This window comes from Crotalus tigris, unplaced genomic scaffold, assembly GCF_016545835.1.
Source record: "Crotalus tigris isolate CLP2741 ecotype Arizona unplaced genomic scaffold, ASM1654583v1 scf7180000024379.1109085, whole genome shotgun sequence".
Lineage (NCBI taxonomy): Eukaryota > Metazoa > Chordata > Lepidosauria > Squamata > Viperidae > Crotalus > Crotalus tigris.
Window position 1 is genome coordinate 739,483 of NW_024100549.1, and position 20,704 is coordinate 760,186.

General features: G+C 42.6%; 2 protein-coding genes across 2 annotated transcripts; one reads left to right on the forward strand and one right to left on the reverse strand.

Moving 5' to 3' along the window:
• Positions 1-203: 203 nt before the first annotated feature.
• On the reverse strand, positions 204-9,018 carry PLEKHJ1 (pleckstrin homology domain containing J1). Its single transcript, XM_039328479.1, has 6 exons — positions 8,861-9,018; positions 6,800-6,867; positions 5,676-5,742; positions 2,668-2,758; positions 1,689-1,752; positions 204-673 (listed from the first exon to the last, which is right to left on the reverse strand). The coding sequence occupies exons 1-6, from the start codon at positions 8,952-8,954 to the stop codon at positions 608-610; spliced, it is 450 nt and encodes a 149-aa protein (XP_039184413.1). The 5' UTR covers positions 8,955-9,018; the 3' UTR covers positions 204-607.
• A 174-nt stretch (positions 9,019-9,192) lies between these two features.
• SF3A2 (splicing factor 3a subunit 2) lies at positions 9,193-20,385 on the forward strand. Its single transcript, XM_039328501.1, has 9 exons — positions 9,193-9,341; positions 11,115-11,266; positions 12,262-12,333; positions 13,748-13,794; positions 14,791-14,900; positions 15,577-15,626; positions 16,898-17,038; positions 18,381-18,449; positions 19,960-20,385. The coding sequence occupies exons 2-9, from the start codon at positions 11,141-11,143 to the stop codon at positions 20,284-20,286; spliced, it is 942 nt and encodes a 313-aa protein (XP_039184435.1). The 5' UTR covers positions 9,193-9,341; positions 11,115-11,140; the 3' UTR covers positions 20,287-20,385.
• Positions 20,386-20,704: the final 319 nt, after the last annotated feature.

Genomic DNA, 20,704 nt, shown 5'->3' on the forward strand with positions numbered 1-20,704 from the left:
TGAACACTGCAGAACTAGGATACCTATTACATTTATCTCTGCTGATGGACTACAGCCAGTGTTTCTCAACCTTGACAATTTTAAGGCATGTGGACTTCAACTCCCAGAATTCCACAGCCAGCAATGCTGGCTGTGGAATTCTGGGAGTTGAAGTCCACATGCCTTAAAATTGTCAAGGTTGAGAAACACTGGACTACACGTTCTGCCATCTTCACTAAAACCTCAGTGCCTTACCAAAGAGGATTGAAACGAGCATTAAAATCAAGGCCTCCTTCCAAATGTGAAGCTCCCTTTCCCCATTCCCTTCATTTTTACAAGCGTATTTGCTCTGCACACGTGTCTATAGCAATAGAGGCAGAACTAATAAAATTAACCCAGCCACAAAACTGATCCTCCTTATCAATAATAATCTTTTCATTACAGCTGTGGCTATTGGTAGTAGCAAAACTGGGATCACAAAGCAGTGGAAGGGATGGTGTGGATGGTTTTTTTTTTTTTTTAAGAAACAGATTCCCTTTCCCCTCCCTTCAGTTCATAAAAAAAAATAGAGAATTTACTCTTGTTGACATTTCAGCAGTTGGGAGTTCCTGTGTTCACCTTATGTGGGTTAAAGTTTCCGTGCCCCCAGCTGGAAACGGGCTTCCTCTGAGATGCCATATTGCTCCAAGGGATCCTGCAGCCAAAGAAGCAAGAAGGTGGAAGGTTGACAGCTTGCTCTAGCAAGTCGTTTGTGTTCTCTTCTATGCTGGTTAAAATTGCCAGCTACCTACATTCATCTGGCATATGTTCCACTGAGCTCATCTGTATCTCCTTCCAAGTTAGCAGATGCCCTGGCTTGGCGGTGAACAACACGGCATGTAGCCTTTTGCTCCTGTATCTCATCTGAGAATCATAATGCAGCCTTTGGAGGACTTTAAACAGTAGATGCTTGTTAAGATTTCAGCTTGATTTATCCCCCAGTCCAGGGGTAGGCAACCTTGGCTCTTTTATGACTCATGGACTTCAACTCCCAGAATTCCTGAGCCACCTTTCCCTGTCCCTTCAGCAGGAATTCTGGGAGTTGAAGTCCACGAGTCATAAAAGAGCCAAGGTTGCCTACCCCTGCCCCAGTCTCTTGAAATCACATTTCCGAGTGAGTATACAATTGTATCTATATTCACATGAGAATAGGAGCAGAAAGCTATTCATGTCTACCCTGTCTTGCTTCAGTTGCTATCTGCTAGCCCAGTGTTTCCCATCCTTAGCCATTTTGAGATGTGTGGACTACAACTCCCAGAATACCCCAGCCAACACTGTTCTAGCCAGTAAATGTTATCAAATGCCCTCAGAAAAGAAGCTGCCCTATGTGACCCATTCTAAGAGGAAGCACTCCAAAGCCCCCCTCAAACAGCATCACAAACTAATTTCAAGCCACTCAAATCACGAGTTTACCCTTGCAGTGGAGGTAAGCCAATTTTATTAGCTAAGCCATAATGGGCTGGATTCCCACAAACCACAGAATTCTATACCGTGATTTACAAACAAGAACTGCATTCACACAACATACCCCCCCAAATTAAAATAATTCGCAGCGCAGCTTGGTGGGAAGTGTCTGAATCTGGCTGGTGTGTACATCTCAAAGGCCTTAAATAGTCTTAGCAATCAGGATGCTCTGGAATAAGAACTGTCATTTGCAGCCACTGGCTTACCTTTCCGGTCATCTTCTGGATCTCATTCCGATAAAAGATCAAGCTGCTTCTCATGAATTCGTAACTGTAGGATCAAAGGAGAAGAGGAGAACTGAAAGAACTGATCCAAGGTTTGTTTGTTGGGAAGAGACCATTTTGCTCTCTGATGGTAAGAAAGAAATGCCACCCAGCAGAAATGAACCTATTTATTAAGCAAGGGGCTTTTCCAAAGCAGCCCCAATGTAGGCGGTGAATGTTTTTTTTTATTGAAAAGTTTTATACAATTTTTCCATTTTATTACAATACAATATCCCTCCCTCCCTCCCCCCCTAACCCTAACCCCCCCCCTCACTTCCCAGAGCTGGTTACCGGGTTACAAATAAGCAAACAAATTCTAAGCTTATCCAACTATACCAATAACCAAATCCGTAAAATACTTTAACTCAAATACAAGATTTCAAAAAAATTAAAAACAAAAATAACAATATAAACAATTTCTACTTTAAACTATAAGTTATTCAAAAACTAAATGATACTTTCTAATCCCATATTTATTCTGTACATAATTTATCCATCTTCTCCACACCGAGATGTATCTTTCTTGTGAATGATCCTTCAAATAAGCAGAAATTTTGGCCATTTCTGCTAAATTAGAAACTTTAAGCGACCATTCTTCTATAGTGGGCAAAGAATCTTTCCTCCAATATTGCCCAGCCAGTAACCTTGCAGCTGTAATAAAATTCAACATTTAAATAGTTTCTTTAGCATCACAATCTACAATAATACCTAACAAAAATAATTGTGACGGTGAATGTTTTTAAGGCAACATAGTTATAGTTCCTAAATCTCTTGCAGGTGCCAAATAAAAATTAAAATATATCAGATATAATATTGTTTCTGCCTTCCGGCTTGCCTTTAATTGGTGCTCTCCAAATAGATAGACAGATAGGTAGATAAATAAATAAGATTTATCAACCTTCAGATGACAAGTTGACCTCACCTGGCCTTGCGAAGGACCTCAATCCATTCCTGGCACTGCTCTTCTGTGTCACATTCAAAGTAGTATTTCCTCTCTGGCTCTTCAAGGAAGCCTAGAAAAACAAGCCCACGAAACAGTCATCCTGACTGCTTCTGTTGCTTTAACTCAGTGTTTCTCAACCTTGACAATTTTAAGGCATGTGGACTTCAACTCCCAGAATTCCACAGCCAGCAATGCTGGCTGTGGAATTCTGGGAGTTGAAGTCCACATGCCTTAAAATTGTCAGGGTTGAGAAACACTGCTTTAACTCAACTTTCCTGGAACAGGGAAAGTATGTTACGGACCCTGTTGGTTAAATAATTTCAACTGTCGGGGTCTAAGAAGAGACCTTTCTCTGCTGTTGCCCCTACCCTAGGGAACATCCTTCAGAGATGAGGTTGGCCTCCATTCTCTTGGCATGCAATCCTGGGGGTATTACCACCTTGAAAACATTCCCATTAGCTTTTAGTTTTTTTTACTTATTTTATCTGTAAAAAAAATGTTGAGACTAGAAGGAGTACAGAGCAGCAAAGACGATTAGGAGACTGGAGGCTAAAACATATAAGGAACGGTTCTGGAATTGGGTATGTCTAGTTTAATGAAAAGAAGGACGAGGGGGGACATGATAGCCATGTTCCAATATCTCAGGGGCTGCCCCAAAGAAGAGGGAGTCAAGCTATTCTCCAAAGCACCTGAAGGGAGGACCAGAAGCAACGGATGGAAACTGATCAAGGAGAGAAGCAACCTAGAACTAAGGAGAAACTTCCTGACAGTTAGAACAATTAACCAGTGGAACAACCTGCCTCCAGAAGCGGTGAATGCTCCAACACTGGAAGTCTTTAAAAAGAGACTGGACAGCCATTCGTCTGAAATGGTATAGGGTTTCCTGCCTGAGCAGGGGGTTGAACTAGATGATCTCCAAGGTCCCTTCCAACATCATCATCATCATTATTATTATCTGTGTTTTTACTTGGCTACTTTACTGAACTTGGTGTACTGTGTTTTTCTATGGTTTTTTTAAATCTGTAAACCATACACAGAGTCACTCTGAAGAGGGCAGTATCTAAACTTGCCCCCACTAAATCATGTGGTAGTGAAAACTCTAATCTGACAACCGTTTGCCCAGAAGACAGATACTGACCTGAGCAAAGGCTAATGGGCCAACTAATTAGGGGACATGCTGATTTTCAAGCCCAGATGCAAAGGATTCTGATGTCTTCTCATCATGATCAACTGAGACATTGGCAAAAGACTCCCATTACACTCAGCAATATTGTTGTTTATTTTGAGGCTTTGACAACAAAATCTTTAAATGCATTGTTTTCCCCAAGGTCTCTGTTCTCCCCTTCCAATCAGAGGCCTCCCACCAAACCGCCCCCAAATCAGCCCCACCTTCCCTGTGACCTCCTTGCTACTCGTGTTCCTACTCTTGGGAAAATTGGCCATTCCTGGTTTATGATTTAATCACCTACCAACCCTGCCAGAAAATTACAGCAATCCAAGCAGGATCAAACTAAAGCTTGCTTTATTAAAACTATAAAAACCTTACCTATTGGAAGAACATCCTGGATTATCATATCAAGAGAATTCAATTAAAATGTGACCTTTTTTGCCACAAGGAATGTAGTATATTCTGCAGTCAATAGAAGAGAATATTTGTAGCTCAGGATTGAACTGTGGGGTCCTTGGTGCTCACCTAGCTTGGTTTTTTGCAGACGTTTCATTACCCAAGTAGGTAATATCATCAGTGCTAGTTCCCCACCACCACCACCACCATTTTCTTGCGTTTTTTATGCAGGGGTACCCACAGAGCTGAAAATTATTTGAAGGGTTCCTCCAGAGTAAAAAGATGGAGAAAGTTTCGATCTCAAGCTACAAATATCTGCTTTGAAACTGGAATGAACACAACTCTACACAATATTGCAATTATGATCATGGACTGTTGAGTTTTCACCAAATTAGCTGTCTTCTCCCCAAGTTCCGTTCCCCGGTTAGTCACTCTCAAGACCTTCCTCTCTTTCTCTCACCCAGCTACATGAGGTTTCCCCAGCTTCCCCCAAGTTAGGAAAGAGGAGAAGCAGCGGTTCTACTGCTGCCTGAAAAAGGAGTGTACGGAGCAAATGTTTTAACACATCTTCCTCCCCCAAGTCCCGCTACTAGGAAGAGATTGGGAAAAAAAATGTAGAAATAACTGTCTATGGCAGTGATGGTGAACCTTTTAGAGACCGAGTGCCCAAACTGCAACCCAAAACCCATTTATGTATTACCAGGTGCTGGTGGGTGTGGCCCATTGGCTGGGCATGGTAATAGCAGACTGGGAGGGACTAAAAAGTTCAATCAATCGATTCCAACTTTGCAAGATCTCTTTTTTTCCCCGCGAGAAGTTGAAATTGATTGAACTTTTTTTTTTTTTTTTGCACACAGCAGTGGAGGCCTAAAGCGAAAAGGTTTTATAATACCCAGCCGAAGGCCTAGGATTGGGGCAACCGTGCACGTGCCCACAGAGAGGGCTCTGCGTGCCACCTGTGTGCCATAGATTCTACCAAGATGGGTCTACAGAGATTCTCAGTCATCTGGGTCATGGTTTGTCCCAAAGGTGTTTTCTCAAAAAGCAACTGGACTTTTTTTTCCCCCTTGAAGACATTTCACTTCTCATCCAAGAAGCTTCTTCAGTTCTGACTGAAGGGTGGAAGATGGAAGGATTTATATTCCTTGCAGTCATCTAGTCATTAGCACTCTCTCTGAGAGTCATTGATGCCACTTGGAGGTTTATCTGTGCCCTCAGGATCACCTGGATAGCACAAATGGGTGTGTGTAAATAACTGTATAAATAGGGAAAGCAGCTGACAGTTAGAGCCAGCAAACCTAGACTGAATGGATCAGTGACACTGCTATGTTCTCAATGTCAGAAATAAAAGGCTGCCAATTTGCAGGGGGAAAAAATTTGCTCCTGACACAAACATCTTAACAACTCTTTCTAAAGCACTTACTGATGGAAAAGACATTTTCTTCTTCTTTGCTGATCTTGCAGTGTTCCAACAATAAAGCACCAATGGGCTGAAGAGAGATAAAGGGGTAGGGAAAGAAAAAAAATTCAGATCTGCTTTTCAATTAAGATGGAAATGTTCACAGGTAGTCCTTGACTTACAGATACAATGTAGCCCAAAATTTTGGTCGTCAGTCATTATGGTTGTAAGTTGAGGCACCATGTGATTGGACTCAATTTTACAACTGTTTCTACGATGTCTGTAAAGTAAGTCACAATGGACATTAAGTGAACCTGTGTGATAATTAAGCAAACCACATGGTATTAAATAATATCCAATGGTTGGGGGTTTTTTGCCATTTTCTGCCAGACCACAGAACACTACAACCCCTCCCCCCCACACACAAAATGCTCAGAATTGGCTTAAGTTGAACTTAAAAACACATTCCAACTCTTAGTTTTATTACAGGAGTAGGCAACTTTATTGTTCCAGATAAATTGGATATTTTGATTTTTATTAGTCTCAGAAAGCATGACCAACAATTCAATTATAGCTGAAGGGCCATGGACTCCTTTATCCCAGTTGATGGCCAAATACTGGGAAATTTTTTTTAGTGATCACCCAATAAAAATATCAGTCTAACTACTGCAAGAAGTACTAATCCCTTAGGCCGAGTAACTAAGATGCAATTCATATCACTTTTCAGAACAATTGCTATCTACAGGTAGTCCTTGACTTACAACCACAATTGAGCCCAACATTTCTGTTGTTCAGTGAGACATTTGTTAAGTGAGTTTTTCGCATTTTACAACATTATTTGCCACAGTTGTTAAGTGGATCGCTGCAGTTGATAAGTTAGTAACCTGGTTGTTAAGTGAATCTGGCTTTCATTGAGGTTTGCTTGTCAGAAGGTCACAAAAAAGGATCACATGACCCTGGAAGACTGCAACGGTCATAAGTATGAATCAGTTGCCAAAGCATCTGAATTTTGATCACATGATCATGGGGATGCTGCAAAGATTGTAAGTGTGAAAAACGGTCATAAGCCAAATTTTTCAGTGCCATTGTAACTTTGAACGGTCACTAAATGAACTGTTGTAAGTCGAGGACTACCTGTTTACTCTTACCTCAGCTTCGTCTGTTCGGAAGTAAAAGAGAAAGTTGACCACTAACTTCACCAGGCGTTTCTTCAAGGCTGCAAAGAGAAAACAGACACAACAAAGAGCTTTTATTTTATTTTCTTCTTTATTTATTCAATTTCTATGGCTGCCCAATTCAACCAAGTGACTCTGGGCAGCCATAGTTTGATAGCTGGGTTGTCAGCAGGAAGCTTGTAAGCAGCCCTTGAGTTTGGAATAGCACAGATCAGCATCTACATATCCCAGCAGATCCACGCTCTGCCCGAGACCAGTTATAATCAAAGGATGCTCCATAGGTAGCACATTAAATGCAACTTTTAAAGCAGGGGTCTTCAAACTTGGCCCTTTTATGACTTGTGAACTTCAATTCCCAGAATTCCTCAGCCAGGCACAAGTCATAAAAGGGCCAAGTTTGACGACCCCTGTTTTAAACTACTATCAGCTTCAGCATATGACACAATACCTCTGTCTCCCTACCAGTGTCAGTTAATGGCAAAGAGTGGTTAGAATAGTAGTTTATGACTGGCAGAACCGACTTCTAATCCTCAGTCACAACATTCATTAAATGATCTGGTACTCCTCTCTTGGCCTCATCTGTCTTATAGGATGAATATCAAGAAGTGGGTTGGTTGACAAATACGTCAACCTGAGTTTCTTGGAAGAAGGATGTCATGTAAATAAAAAGCTTTTTATCCTCAAAAGTGGCCCTAAGAATATTTAGCTCTCTAATGAAATCAGTTCCACTTGATATTATAACAAATGAGTCTATTCTGTCCTGTAGATTCAGAATGCCTTAGGGCAGTTTTTCCCTGCACTTTAATAATTCTCTTTCTGGAGGCTCACACCAAGAAGATTAAATCTGGAGGAGTCAAAAAAAAAGGGGGCATTAAAAAGTCATTAAAATCAAATAGGTGTATCATACAACTGGATTACAACAGAGGATGGGGGGGAGTGAGGAATTACAATCCAACATAATTGGGGGGACATCGTAAGAATTGGAAAGGGGTTATTGTATGGCTTTGGTTAAGGATGTGCTAAAAAGGAGTCTATTTATTAATCCCCGATGCAATAATGCTGCATTTATACAAGCATATGAATAAGCAAAATAGCCAAACTGTTCACTTAAACTGAATGGCTTTAGTATTCACAGTGGCACTGCAAGTTACCAATTGTCACATACAGTGCTGACATCACCCAATAAGTGAACAGTGAATTTAATTCTCCAAGTGCAGCATCTTCTGAAATCAGAACAGCCAAAGTAACTGTCCTAAAACAAACCTCAGAGTTGGCAGCCGCATTATGATGGGGAGAATCTCTCAAGTCATCCCTCTCAAGGACTGAGCGGGCTACAAGACTAGGGAATATTAGGTCAGTGCTAGGGAATAGGAAACGGAAACATTACAGGAAAGATACGAAGCAGAGCACCCTGTTTTGACAGATGGGCCTTCTGAATACAGAAACCTCTGCATAGAGATTTGTGCATTTATATTTATAGTTATATAATCTTATGATAAAACAGCCAAATTAAGGAAGGGGTTTTTAATATGTTTGATTCAAGCAAGTATTTTTAAATTAATTCCATTAGATTCTAATTGAAAAATACTTTCTTGAATAGCTTGAAGTAGTTTGTCAGTCAGAGTTATCAAAAATTACCCAGTAGCTTGTGGCACCTTAAAGCTGAACCCTTTTAATTATAAATTTATTACATTTTGGTGCCAAGAAGCATTAGGCAAAAGACAAAAATAAATACAGCATACATTTATAAGGTATAAAGGGAAAATCGGTAAATGAATCAGTCATCATGAAAATCAACAAGAGAATACGGAAGGCAAAAATTGCGCAGAAGCTGGAATTGAAGACTAGTAACCACAGTGCTGATAAAAGCCACTCAAGCGCCTAGTCCTCAGTGAGGGCAATTACACCAGAGAGGCGCTTGAACGTTTGCTTCCTTTTCCCCAGAGCTCTCAAATGACGCATTAGCTTTCCCGATCTCGTGTCGTCACATCCCCCTCCCTTTCGCGCCGTGACGTCACTGCCCCTTCACCTTACCGCTTCCTTTCTTGGGGGCGCGCATGAGAACCTCTGCCGCCTTTTCGGCCGGTTGCCGGGAGAGCGACAGCAGCTCCCTTTCGTTGTACCGCATCGCTTCCACCGCAGCCCTACCCCGCCCCGCCCCCTCAGCCCTCCGGCCTCTCGGATCGATGGCCTTCTCACTCTTACTTCCGCCATGGATTTCTCACGAACCGGAATTACCCTTACGTAATATTTCCGGGTCCGGTTCTCACTGCCTCCCGGCAAGTTGGTCACTCTCTGATGATCTTCCATTCCTAGAGCAGACGCCTGAGAAGTTTCCCCTCTTCTTCGGCCTTCCGCTTGGTGTACTTCCGGGAGAATATCCGGGCCGACGGTAATCCAATCCGGAAGTGAAAGCCAGTACGTTAAGGCGACGCGGTGAAGAACCACTTGGTCGTTCGGGCGATTCGGTGTCCCTTGGCGGCCGATGAAGCGAGAGGGAGTCGGAACGGCACAGGTGAGGAAGAAGGGGAGAGAGTGCCAGCTTTGAGATAAGTGCAGAGCTAGGAGGCCATGATGGGGAATTAAACCAGGGGGTGAGAGACATGCGGGAGGATATAACTAAGTGGTGATGAGGCTGGAGTGGGAGCAGCAGGACTGTTGGGAGGAGAAAACAGGCCCCAAAACTTAGCGAGAACTCAGCCAGTCGTGGGAAGAGAGGCAACAGAGGCAAATGCCCTGCCTTGGAGGAAGGAAGACCTGCATTGCCAGCACGGGAGTAGAGGAACAAGCTTGTAATCGTGCAAAAGGCGGGGAATAACAGAATAACAGTGTTGGAAGGGACCCCCTGCTTAGGCTGGAAACCCTATATACCATTTCAGACAAATGGTTGTCCAATCTCTTCTTGAAAACCTCCAATATTGGAGCACTCACAACTTCTGGAGGCAAACAGTTCCACTGATTAATTGTTCTAACTGTCAGGAAGTTTCTCCTTAGTTCTAGGTTGCTTCTCTCCTTGATTAGTTTCCATCCGTTGCTTCTTGTCCAGCCCTCAGGTGCTTTGGAGAATAGGTTGACCTCAAAGAATAATGTTCATCGGATAATGAATGACAGTTAATGGGACTGGAAACACTGGAGGCAGAATGGAAAGTGGAGGTACACTATTGAGCAGAGAGGAGAGAGATTGCATGGCAGGGGAAGGAGGCAGGATGATTGTAGATGGAGCAGAAACCAGAGTTTTGGTTGGAAGGAAGAAGGTAAAGCATTGGAGAAATATTTTCTATCTTCCTGCACACCGTGGAAGAGAAGTAGCCAAGGGTGAATGAAAGCTTAGCCTGGAAGAGTTGAAATGGGAATGAGCATGAAGTAGAGGAGAATGGTACAAACCTCTAGGGCAGCACCAAGCACAGGAAAGGTCATGTTTTGTCATCATATAGACAGATTGTAGTGTATGAATGTGTACTTCATTTTCCTACAATATTGAAGTTTGCTAGTTGCAGCATTTTTCTTTTGAGCTCTTATTCTTGGTATAATGATTATTAATTGGATTCATTATAGTCACCCACACCAAAAAACTTGCCTTCTCACTTAGGTTAAGGCTCCTTGCATGTCATACTAGTGTCCTAGTGAAAGATCATTATTTTGCTTTTGTTTCAGGATGACTACATTCCAGTCTATTAGGAAACCTTGTTATTAAAATTTGTTTTTAATTTTTATTTCTGTTTGTCTAAACAAAGTTTCTTATAACAAGAGGAGTGGCACAATGGCTCAGGGTAAGATGCTGGGCTTGTCAGAAGGTTGACAGTCCAGGTTTGAGACCCGAGTGTTATGCAACAGTATAAACTCCTGTTTTTGCCCCAGCTCTTGCCAACCTAGTAGTTCAAAAGCATGCAAATGTGAGTAGATAAATAGTACCACTTTGGGGGGGGGGAAATATCAGTGCTCCATGATATCATGCTGGCCACATGAGTGTGGAAACGTCTTTGGATAGTGCTGGCTGAATGGCCTTGAAGCACATCCCCTAAAGTCAACTACAACTAGCAGAATGAAATCTGCAGGGATTCCTTTTTATAACAATTGAGATACAATGCTTACCTATTTGATTTTACCTATTTTAATTTTTGTGCAGATTTTCCTTGTTTTCTTAGGATATATTAAGACCAAGACCATTTAGGCAGCACCTGAGTCTAGACTGACTCTGGGGAGATCACAGTGTAAAATACAATATAGATAGCCTCACTTACCATCATTCAAGTACACCAACTTAAATTTCTCTGTCTCTGATTCCCAGCGTTTTGAAGCACAAAGACTTCAGTCATGGATTTTCAGCACCGTCCAGGTGGAAAAACAGGGAGTGGAGGTGTTGCCTCAGCCTCAGAAAGCAACAGGGACCGCAGAGAGAGGTTGAGGCAACTAGCCTTGGAAACGATAGATATCAATAAGGTGAGCTTCTACCTTTTTGTTGTGTGGTGAATAAAAAGCATAACATAATGAATAAAGGACTGATTAATCTATTGGTCCATAGCCACCATCATTCAACTGTTAGGGTCCATCCTCTGCCACAAGAGTCCACTGCATGACTTCTGCTATACACTCATCTCAATCTCATCAGCTGTTTGGGAGGATCAAATTAAGGAGAAAAAGTGTGATGCACACCGCAATGAACTCCTGGAGGAAAAGCAGTACGTACACTTAATAAAGAAAGGCCTACTTAAGACAGAACACATTTTTCAACAGCCTGTCTCTAGTTTAATCCTCATGTCTATAGAATGGCATTTTTGCATTAAACATTCAAGGCTCCTCCCCTTTTCCATCAAAACTGCTCTGAACTACATCAATCCAAAGTGTGGTTTTTTGGGGACACCCAGAATTCCCCATATGCAGCACCCTAAGGTAGCAGATTTGGGAAAGACCTCTCTTTGATTGGTAGCTACCAATTAGAACAGACAGCAATGGGCTAGTAATGAAAGTATATATTAAATTAAACCCATCTGTTGGGTGTATGGATCTCTCCATGGATATGCATCATTTTTGTTTTAAAAAATACCATAATAGCAATTCGGATGTAAAAATTACATGTGGAAGGAAGCCACAGTTGGGATACTAGATTTTAGTTCAAAGTACTTCACTTCCAGAAATCATCTGTAGTGGTTTGGTTTGGTTTTGTGCTTTTTAAGTCAGCACTGACTTCTGGTGACTGCCTGGACAAGTCTCTGCAGTTTTCTTGGGAAAATTTTTGGAAGTTGTTTGCCATTGTCATCAGCGTTGAGAGAAAATAACCGGCTCAAGGTTGCCTGATTGGCTTTGTGCCCAGGACAAGAGTAATATTTATGGTGTTCTGTCTCATATATAGTTTGTGTGAAGTCTACACCCTGGCGTATGGTACATACGTACTTTCTATATTGACTGAGACTTAACCCTTATTTTTTTCCCAACAGGATCCCTATTTTATGAAAAATCACTTGGGGTCTTATGAATGCAAACTTTGTCTGACACTGCACAACAATGAGGTGAGGACTTAGTTTTGCAAATGCACTTTATCCGCTGAGAAATGGTGTAATTTAGCAATAAAGTTATTGTGAATGCCCCAATCTCAGTACAAGTATTTCTGGAAGAATCTTTCTAACATTCTAAAACCTGCTGGTTGGTTTAATTATTGACATTGTTTTATTTGGCTATGGTGATTCTTTATTATTTTTATTTATTTGTATCCCACCTTTACTATTTTTGCAAACAACCCGTCATGGCAAAAATATTCAACACATCTTCCTCCTCCTATTTTCTCCATAACAGCAACCCTGTGAGGTGGGTTGGGCGGAGAGAGAGTGACTGGCCCAATGTTACCCATCTGGCTTTCATGGCCAAGGCAGGATTTGAATTCACAGTTTCCCACTTTCTAGTCTGGTGCCTTAACCATTAAACAACCCTGGCTCTCTTTATATTGTTTATCCTTGTATTGTTCCTAACTTTGATTAATTGTTTAATTTACATTTTAACTGTTACGGATGCATTTGCTGATTGATGTTCAAAATGCTTTGAATCTTGTTTTGGTGTATAACAAATAAATGATAATGTCTTTGAATGGATATGAAGGAACTTCCTTCCAGTCTGTTTTAAAGGAACCCTTCCTCAGAATCACAGGAACTAGACCAGGGGTAGGCAATCTTGGCTCTTTTATGACTCGTAGACCAACTCCAGAATTCCCGAGCCAGCCATGCTGAGGGGAAAGGGAGAGGTTTCCAAGCTGAGCCGTGCTGGCTCAGGAATTCTGGGAGCTAAAGTCCACAAGTCATAAAAGAGCCAAAGTTGCCTACCCCTGCACTAGAATATTAGCCTGGGTTCCCACAATTGTCTATAGCAGGTTGGGAACCTTATTGTTTACAGATGGTTTAGCAGGTGGGAACCCAGCAATTCTCTTAGCTCAGTGAAAGAACCAGACCGTCATATTAACTCAGTTTGTTTGTTTTTGCAATGCATGTGATGTGAACAGGAATTATGTTTTGTTAACTCATTTCTAACATACTGTATGGAGTCAGCATTCTCTTTACCTATAGAAAACGTTTAGCTGAGTAGCAAAATACTTCCTTTCCGTATAAAAGTTTTACAATGTCTGGCGTCTCCAGAGAAGGCAAAGAAAGAGACTCATCTGAAACTCTGGAAACTGCTGCCAGTGAAGAACAGAAAATGTTCAGCTGAATTAACCCAGCAGTCTGAATAAATAGCCCATTTAATTAAAATCCTTTTAAAAAACACTTTAGGGAGAAGTTTATCTCAGAATTGTCCCCTTGATAGTGCAGAGTTAAAGCTGAGCTGGAGACCTGAGGTTGCTTGACTTTACTGATTCCCTCCCAGCTCTATTCTTGAGAGGCCAGGCTTGACCTAGAATTTAACTAATCTCACCCATCCTTTCTTCTTATCCGATAGGGAAGCTACTTGGCACATACCCAGGGGAAAAAACATCAGACCAACTTGTAAGTTGCTAATTGCAAGCACCTCTTTTCTTTATTTTACCTAAACTTCTCCCCCCTGTTCCCCTATTCTTGCATAGGCCAAAAAAAAAAAAAACCCACACTATACACTCTTCAAGAGCAAAGAGTGTCTTGGGAACCAGCTCAAAGTTTGCTAGTTACAAAGACACAGTTGTCTTTCTCTAGCCTTGGGGCAGTCTACGATGTAGCATTTTTCATGATATCTGTCAGCCTTCCTCCACCTGATAACAAACTGTCTTAGGAGTACTCCTGAGGACTTTGGCTGTCGGGACAGTGTGTCTGATTTTTCCTAAGATTGTGTGTATGTGGGCGTGAGTGCATTGTCTGAAACTTCCAGTTGAAGGCCAGTTTCATTGTTAAGCTTTACACGACAGTTTGTTTGATCTCAGAAACATCCCTAGTAAGTATAGTTTAAAGTCATTTGGATAGTTTTGTTTATATGGAGGGAGAACCAAGCCAGAGTATATTATAATGATGACGATGATGATGATGATGGAAGGGACTTTGGAGGTCATCTAGTCCAACCCCCTGCTCAGGCAGGAAACTTATACCATTTCAGACAAATAGCTGTCCAATCTTTTCTTAAAAACGTCCAGTGTTGGAGCATATATTGCTTCTTGTTATTCTGTAATTGTTCTAAGCAGCCTCAGATATTTCTACGAACAGATAGGTTTCCAAGGTTATTATAAAGTATTGGGACCAATATAAATTGACTTTACTTGACCATTTGGATTTATACTAGACTAGTATTTTTTTCAAGGGGGCATACGGTGGCTCAGCAGTTTAAGGCGATGAAAGCTGACAGACTGGGTTCAAGACTTGTGCAGGAATAATGCTAAAGACCTTATGCACAGCTGCTTAAATATTTATTGTCTCCCCCCCCCCCAATGGTGGAGAACTCTGTGAAAGAAATCCTCCCCCCCCCCATCTTTTCTCAGAGTCCTTTGATGACTTTGTTCCCCTTCCTTTCATTTGCAGAGCTCGACGAGCAGCCAAAGAAGCCAAAGAGGCCCCAGCTCAGCCTGCTCCAGAAAAGGTGAAGGTGGAAGTCAAGAAATTTGTGAAAATTGGTCGGCCAGGTTACAAAGGTAGGCATGGCTCCAAGCTACCTGAGACATCATCTCACCCTGATGGAATTAGCCCGCCCCACTCGTGCTGGCAGAAGGGGCATGCTGCAGACCCTGTCAGCCAAGGAATTTTGGCTGGCAGGGTCCAGAAGAGGAACCTTTTCTGCCTTGACTCTGGAACATCCCCCCCCCCCCGAGGTCCGATCTGTTCCCACCCTTTTGACCTTCCAAAAGGCCTTGAAGACATGGCTGTGCCAACTAGCCTGGGGACTTTAATGGGAGTGTGACATGTTGGAGGTGGCTAATGCAGTAGAGAACACCCTCCCTCTCCATCCTGCTTAGTTCTATTTTAATTCAATTTTAAATTTAAAAATCTTTATTTATTGTTTTAATGTTTTATTCTGAATTTTATCCAATGTCTATAAGACGCCTAAAGTCATTTCTGGCGAGATGGGTAGCATACGATAGACAGACAGACCATAAAGTATTCCAAAGCAATCCTTTGGAAACAGGTGAATTTGAAATGGGTTATTTCAACCATTTTGGCTTCCAATGTGTTTGAAGCAGCCTTCGTAGTTCTTTGGGACATTCAATAGGAGATTTGATTCCGAGTCTTGGAGCCCAAAGCTGATGAAATAAAGAATTCTGTCGCAAATGCCTGCTTAGCACACTGTCTCTCTTTTATCCATCCTTTCAGTAACCAAACAGAGGGACCCAGAAACAGGCCAGCAAAGCCTCCTTTTCCAGGTAAAATACACCTAACTTTCTTTAATTTCTTTAGTAAATATTATGTGTGGGGTAGTCCTCAACTTACAACCGGTTGCTTAGCGACAATTTGAAGTTGCGACAGACCTACTATGGGGCTACTTCAGGCATTTACAGCCATTTGCCCCATTCCATGGTGACATGACTGAGTTTACAATGGTTTTGCCAAAAACTGGCACTTACTTCTAGTTCACCATTGGTTCATTCAACAACTGCCACACTCACTTAACTGCCGCAAAAAAGGTGATAAAATCTGGCCAGTTATGTGACTGACCTGTTTACGACCATCAAGACTTATCATGATGGGCAGGCTCCATTAAGGTCATAAGTTGAGGACTGCCTGTATATTTTTTTAAAAATAAGTTCAATAAGTGTCTTTGGCCCATCAAAAAAAAACAACAACTTTGGGGGTCCCTGGTGCTCTCTGAGCTTGATTGTTCTCCTGTATGCATTTTTCTCTGTCATGCAGGAGAACAACCAAGCTCAGTGAGCACCAGAGACCCCCACAGTTCAGGCCTGAGCTACAGATATTAATACCACTTTACAATGCCTTGGTAAGGACACACTTGGAATACTGCATCCAGTTTTGGTCACCACAATGTAAAAAAGATGATGGGACTCTAGAAACTAGAGTGCAGAGAAGAGCAACAAAGATCATTAGGGGATTGGAGGCTAAAACATATAAGGAACGGCTGCTGGAATTGGGTATGTCTAGTTTAACGAAGAGAAGGACGAGGAGTAACATGATAGCAGTGTTCCAATATCTCAGGGGCTGCCACAGAGAAGAGGGAGTCAAGCTATTCTCCAAAGCGCCTGAAGGCAGGACAAGAAGTAATGGGTGGAAACTAAGCAAGGAGAGAAGCAACCTAGAACTAAGGAGAAACTTCCTGACAGTTAGAACAATTAACCAGTGGAACAACCTGCCTCCAGAAGCGGTGAATGCGCCAACACTGGAAGTTTTTAAGAAGAAACTGGACAGCCATTTGTCTGAAATGGTATAGGGTTTCTTGCCTGAACAAGGGGTTGGACGAGATGACCTCCAAGGTCCCTTCCAACTTTATTATTATTATTACTATATTCTTTTCTCTTGGTACCTCAACTATTTAGCATTTATTCGTGAAACTGAGCATAGAAGAGGCCTGCTCTTTCTGTCCTTTTGCTCCTCGGCTATTATGCATATGAGCAGGTCGTTGGATTTGTTTGATTTAAATGGTCCCTCCAGCTTCCTGTTCTTCTGGCTCTGCCCCACACAGATCGATTACCCAGAGATTGCTGAAACTATCATGCCGAGACACCGTTTTATGTCAGCGTATGAGCAGAGAATTGAGCCTCCTGACCGGCGTTGGCAATATCTTTTGATGGCAGCAGAACCCTATGAGACAATCGCTTTCAAGGTAATGTTCTAGTCTAGCCCAGGGGTAGGCAACCTTAGCCCTTCATGACTTGTGGACTTCAACTCCCAGAATTCCTGAGCCAGCCCTGCTGGCTTAGGAATTCTGGGAGTTGAAGTCCACGAGTCATAAAAGACCCAAGGTTGCCTACCCGTGGTCTAGCCTCTTTTGTGCTGTTGTTGGGACATTCAGAAGGATAGATTTAATTGTGGAAAGTTAAGTACTTCTGGGAAGGGATTTGGTTTGAGGGCCTTCAGTTTTGTAAAGGAACGGAAGGAGAATGACATAAATCAGAAATCTTAAGATTGCGGTTTCTATTGAACTTTGTAATGAAAATCTAATGGTTCTGCAATTTTCATTTGAACGTTTGCATCTTGAGATCGAATTCCTGAAAACAGAATTTGATTCTCAAACTTCCCTGGTTGGTTGGTTGCTTGTCCCTTCTCAAAGAGGCATTTCCTGATGATGGGATGGATCGAATGAGAGATAGCATTAGTTTATTTTGATTGTCAAGTACTGGCTGCTGCTGCTGTGTGTCAGACACAAACACTGGGTGCAGCCCTGTGAGTATTGATGGTTTGCAGCATATTAGTTCTGGTACAAAACTGGGACCTACCAGTAGTCATACCCCAGTCTTTGAAACAAATTAGGCTAATTTAAAGATCCTGATTTTTCCTTCTTAGGTATGCAAAGTTAATTGCTAAAGATGATGGCAGAGAATGAATACTTGCTTGCACAGGAAATCTTAGCCACTGATGGCAGGGTTGAGGCCTGCTAAATTTCCCCTCAGCTTTCCAAGATAGAAAGCACAAAACAATGAATTAAAGTCTCACTTTAGCCCTGAAAGCCAGCTGAGTGACTTTGGTCCTATCCCAGGAGGCTGGGAGTTCCAGTCCCGCCTTAGCCACGAAAGCCAGCTGGATGACTTTGGGTAGTCACTCTCAGCCCAACTTACCTCACAAGGTTGTTGTTATGGGGAAAATAGGAGGAAAGTGTTGGATATGTTCACCGCCTTGAATTATTTATAAGCATAATAAAGGCATGATACAAACAGACAGACAAATAATGGAGAAATTCCACTATGCTGGAATATATTGGTGTATTGCCCCAATTCCACTAGGATGGCTTGAGTTTTCTTCTTTCGACAGAGGTAAAATCAAAGCATGTTCAACTCTTTTCTCTTGGCCTTGATAGAAAAAAAAGATGATGGTTTTTTTTTCCTGCTGTTATTATCACTTTCAACAAACTGCCTGACTTCTTTCATAAGCTGTTGAACACAGCCTTTGATGTCCCGTGATGCAACAGCTTGGCACCGCTCCTAACCTCTTCTCTTCCTCTCTTGCAGGTGCCCAGTAGGGAGATTGACAAAGCTGAAGGCAAATTCTGGACTCACTGGAATCGAGAAACAAAACAGGTAAATGATTAAGAGGTAAAAGCTGGCAACTGCCCCTGTCGAGGGGAGCTGCATAGTTTGAAAATTCCTTTTAAAACCAACCTTCTTTCACCTTGGCAGAGGCACTGTTGAGAAGAAATGTAAGTCAAGATCAGAAAACTTAATTAGCATCATCATTAGAAAAGTAAAGATGGCCTTGCTGGAGTATAGTTTGTTTAATCCTAGCTCTAGGAGGGGCAGGCTGGGTGCCTTTAGACACAAGCACCCCCATGGCTGTTCTGTAGCATAATACTTGGAGGTGGGTTCTTTGGAAGCGGGAAAGATCAGCTATCTTCCTCAGAGACAGAAGCTCTAGAGCAGTGGTGGCGAACCTATAGCACGGATGCCAGAGGCGGCATGCAGAGCCCTCTCTGTGGACACATGCGCCGTCGCCCCAGTCCTAGGCCTTCAGCTGGGTTTTATAAAACCTTTTCGCTTTAAGCCTCTGCCGCCGTGTACAAAAAAAAAAGATTCAATCAATCAGTCAATTTCAACTTCTCGTGGAAAAAAAAAAGATCTTGCAAAGTTGGAATTGATTGATTGAACTTTTTACTCCCACCCAGTCTGCCGTTACCACCATAGCCATGCCCACCCAGTGGGCCACATCCACCCAATGGGCCACGCCTACCCAATTGGCCATACCCAACCAATGGGCCACAGCCACCCGGCACCCGACGATGCATAAGTGGGTTTTGGGTTGCAGTTTGGGCACTCGGTCTCTAAAAGGCTTGCCATCACTGCTCTAGAACAAAATGTATGAAATAATGGATATTTCTGTCTCATATAAATACAGGTAGCCCTAGACTTACAACGGTTCATTTAGTGACTATTTGAAGTTACAGTGGCACTGCAAAAAGTGATTTCTGACCACTTTTCACAGTTAACAACCTTTGTTGGTAACATATCCACGATCATATGATCAGAATTCAAACGCTCGGCAACTGACTCATATTTATGACGGTTGCAGTGTCCTGGGGGTCACGTGATCACCTTTTGCGACCTTCTGACAAGCAAAGTCAAGGGGGGGGGGAGCCAGATTCACTTAACAACCGTGTGACTGACTTAATAACCGGGTTACTAACTAATTGGGTACAGTGATTTGCTTGACAATAGTGGCAAGAAAGTCGTACAATGGGGCAAAAATAAATGTCTCCCTTAACAGAAACATTGGGCTCAATTGTAGTCATACGTTGAGGATTACCTATATCTTGATATCCTCCAAATCAGTTGGGAGGCAGAATTGTTCCCACCCGGCTAGGAATTTTGGGAATCACAGATTGAATCGATCAGAAGGACTCAAGCAACCTTCTGTGGTGGCTTTTTCTCAGCCCTGGTTTTGAGAAACCCTTTGTGAAGATCTAACTCAGGGGTAGGCAACCTTGGCTCTTTTATGACTCATAAAAGACCCAAGGTTGCCTATCCCTGAATTCTAACTGGATCCTTGCAGTCAAGTAAAATCTAATATTCTCCCCTCCCTTTTTTTCCCATTTAGTTCTTCCTTCAGTTTCATTTCAAGATGGAGAAGCCACCTGTTCCTCAAAGTATCCCGGCACCAGCTACTGTGAAGCGGCCTCCCCCGCCCCCTCTCATGAATGGCCTGCCCCCCCGACCACCACTCCCAGATTCTCTCCCCCCTCCTCCTCCTGGGGGCATGGCTCTGCCTCCCATGCCTCCCCCGACAGGGCCCTTGCCCCCAGGTCCACCCCAGTTGCCCCCAGCCCCTGGCGTCCCTCCTCCTGCTCCAATGCCCCCGATGCTGAGACCCCCTCTCCCCACAGAAGGACCGGGGAGCATTCCTCCACCACCCCCTACCAGTTGAAATGTCCTTTCTCTGGCATTTTTTTTAAAAAGGCACCTGTTGATCTTGTCTCGTTTCTTCCCTTGTGTATTTTTTAAATACATCAGTGATTTCAGTTCAGAATCCTGTGGCTTCATTAAAAAGACCTTTTCGTTCCTCCCCTTCTGATGAAGAAATATTAATCCAAAACAGTGGTTCTCAACCTGTGGGTCGGGACCCCATTTGGGGTCAAACGACCATTTCACGGGGGTCGCCAAACAACGCAGTCCGCCATTTTTTCCCCCTTTTCCTTAGCTGTGCTACTCCTTTTTATTCTATTGTCTTTTGAAAGCCAATAGAATAGACTCTCTTGAATAGAGTCTAATTCTATTGGCTTTCAAAAGCCAATCGGAATTGTCCAGGCTGTCTCTGCCCTGCTGAGCCTGCCAAAAGTCCCATT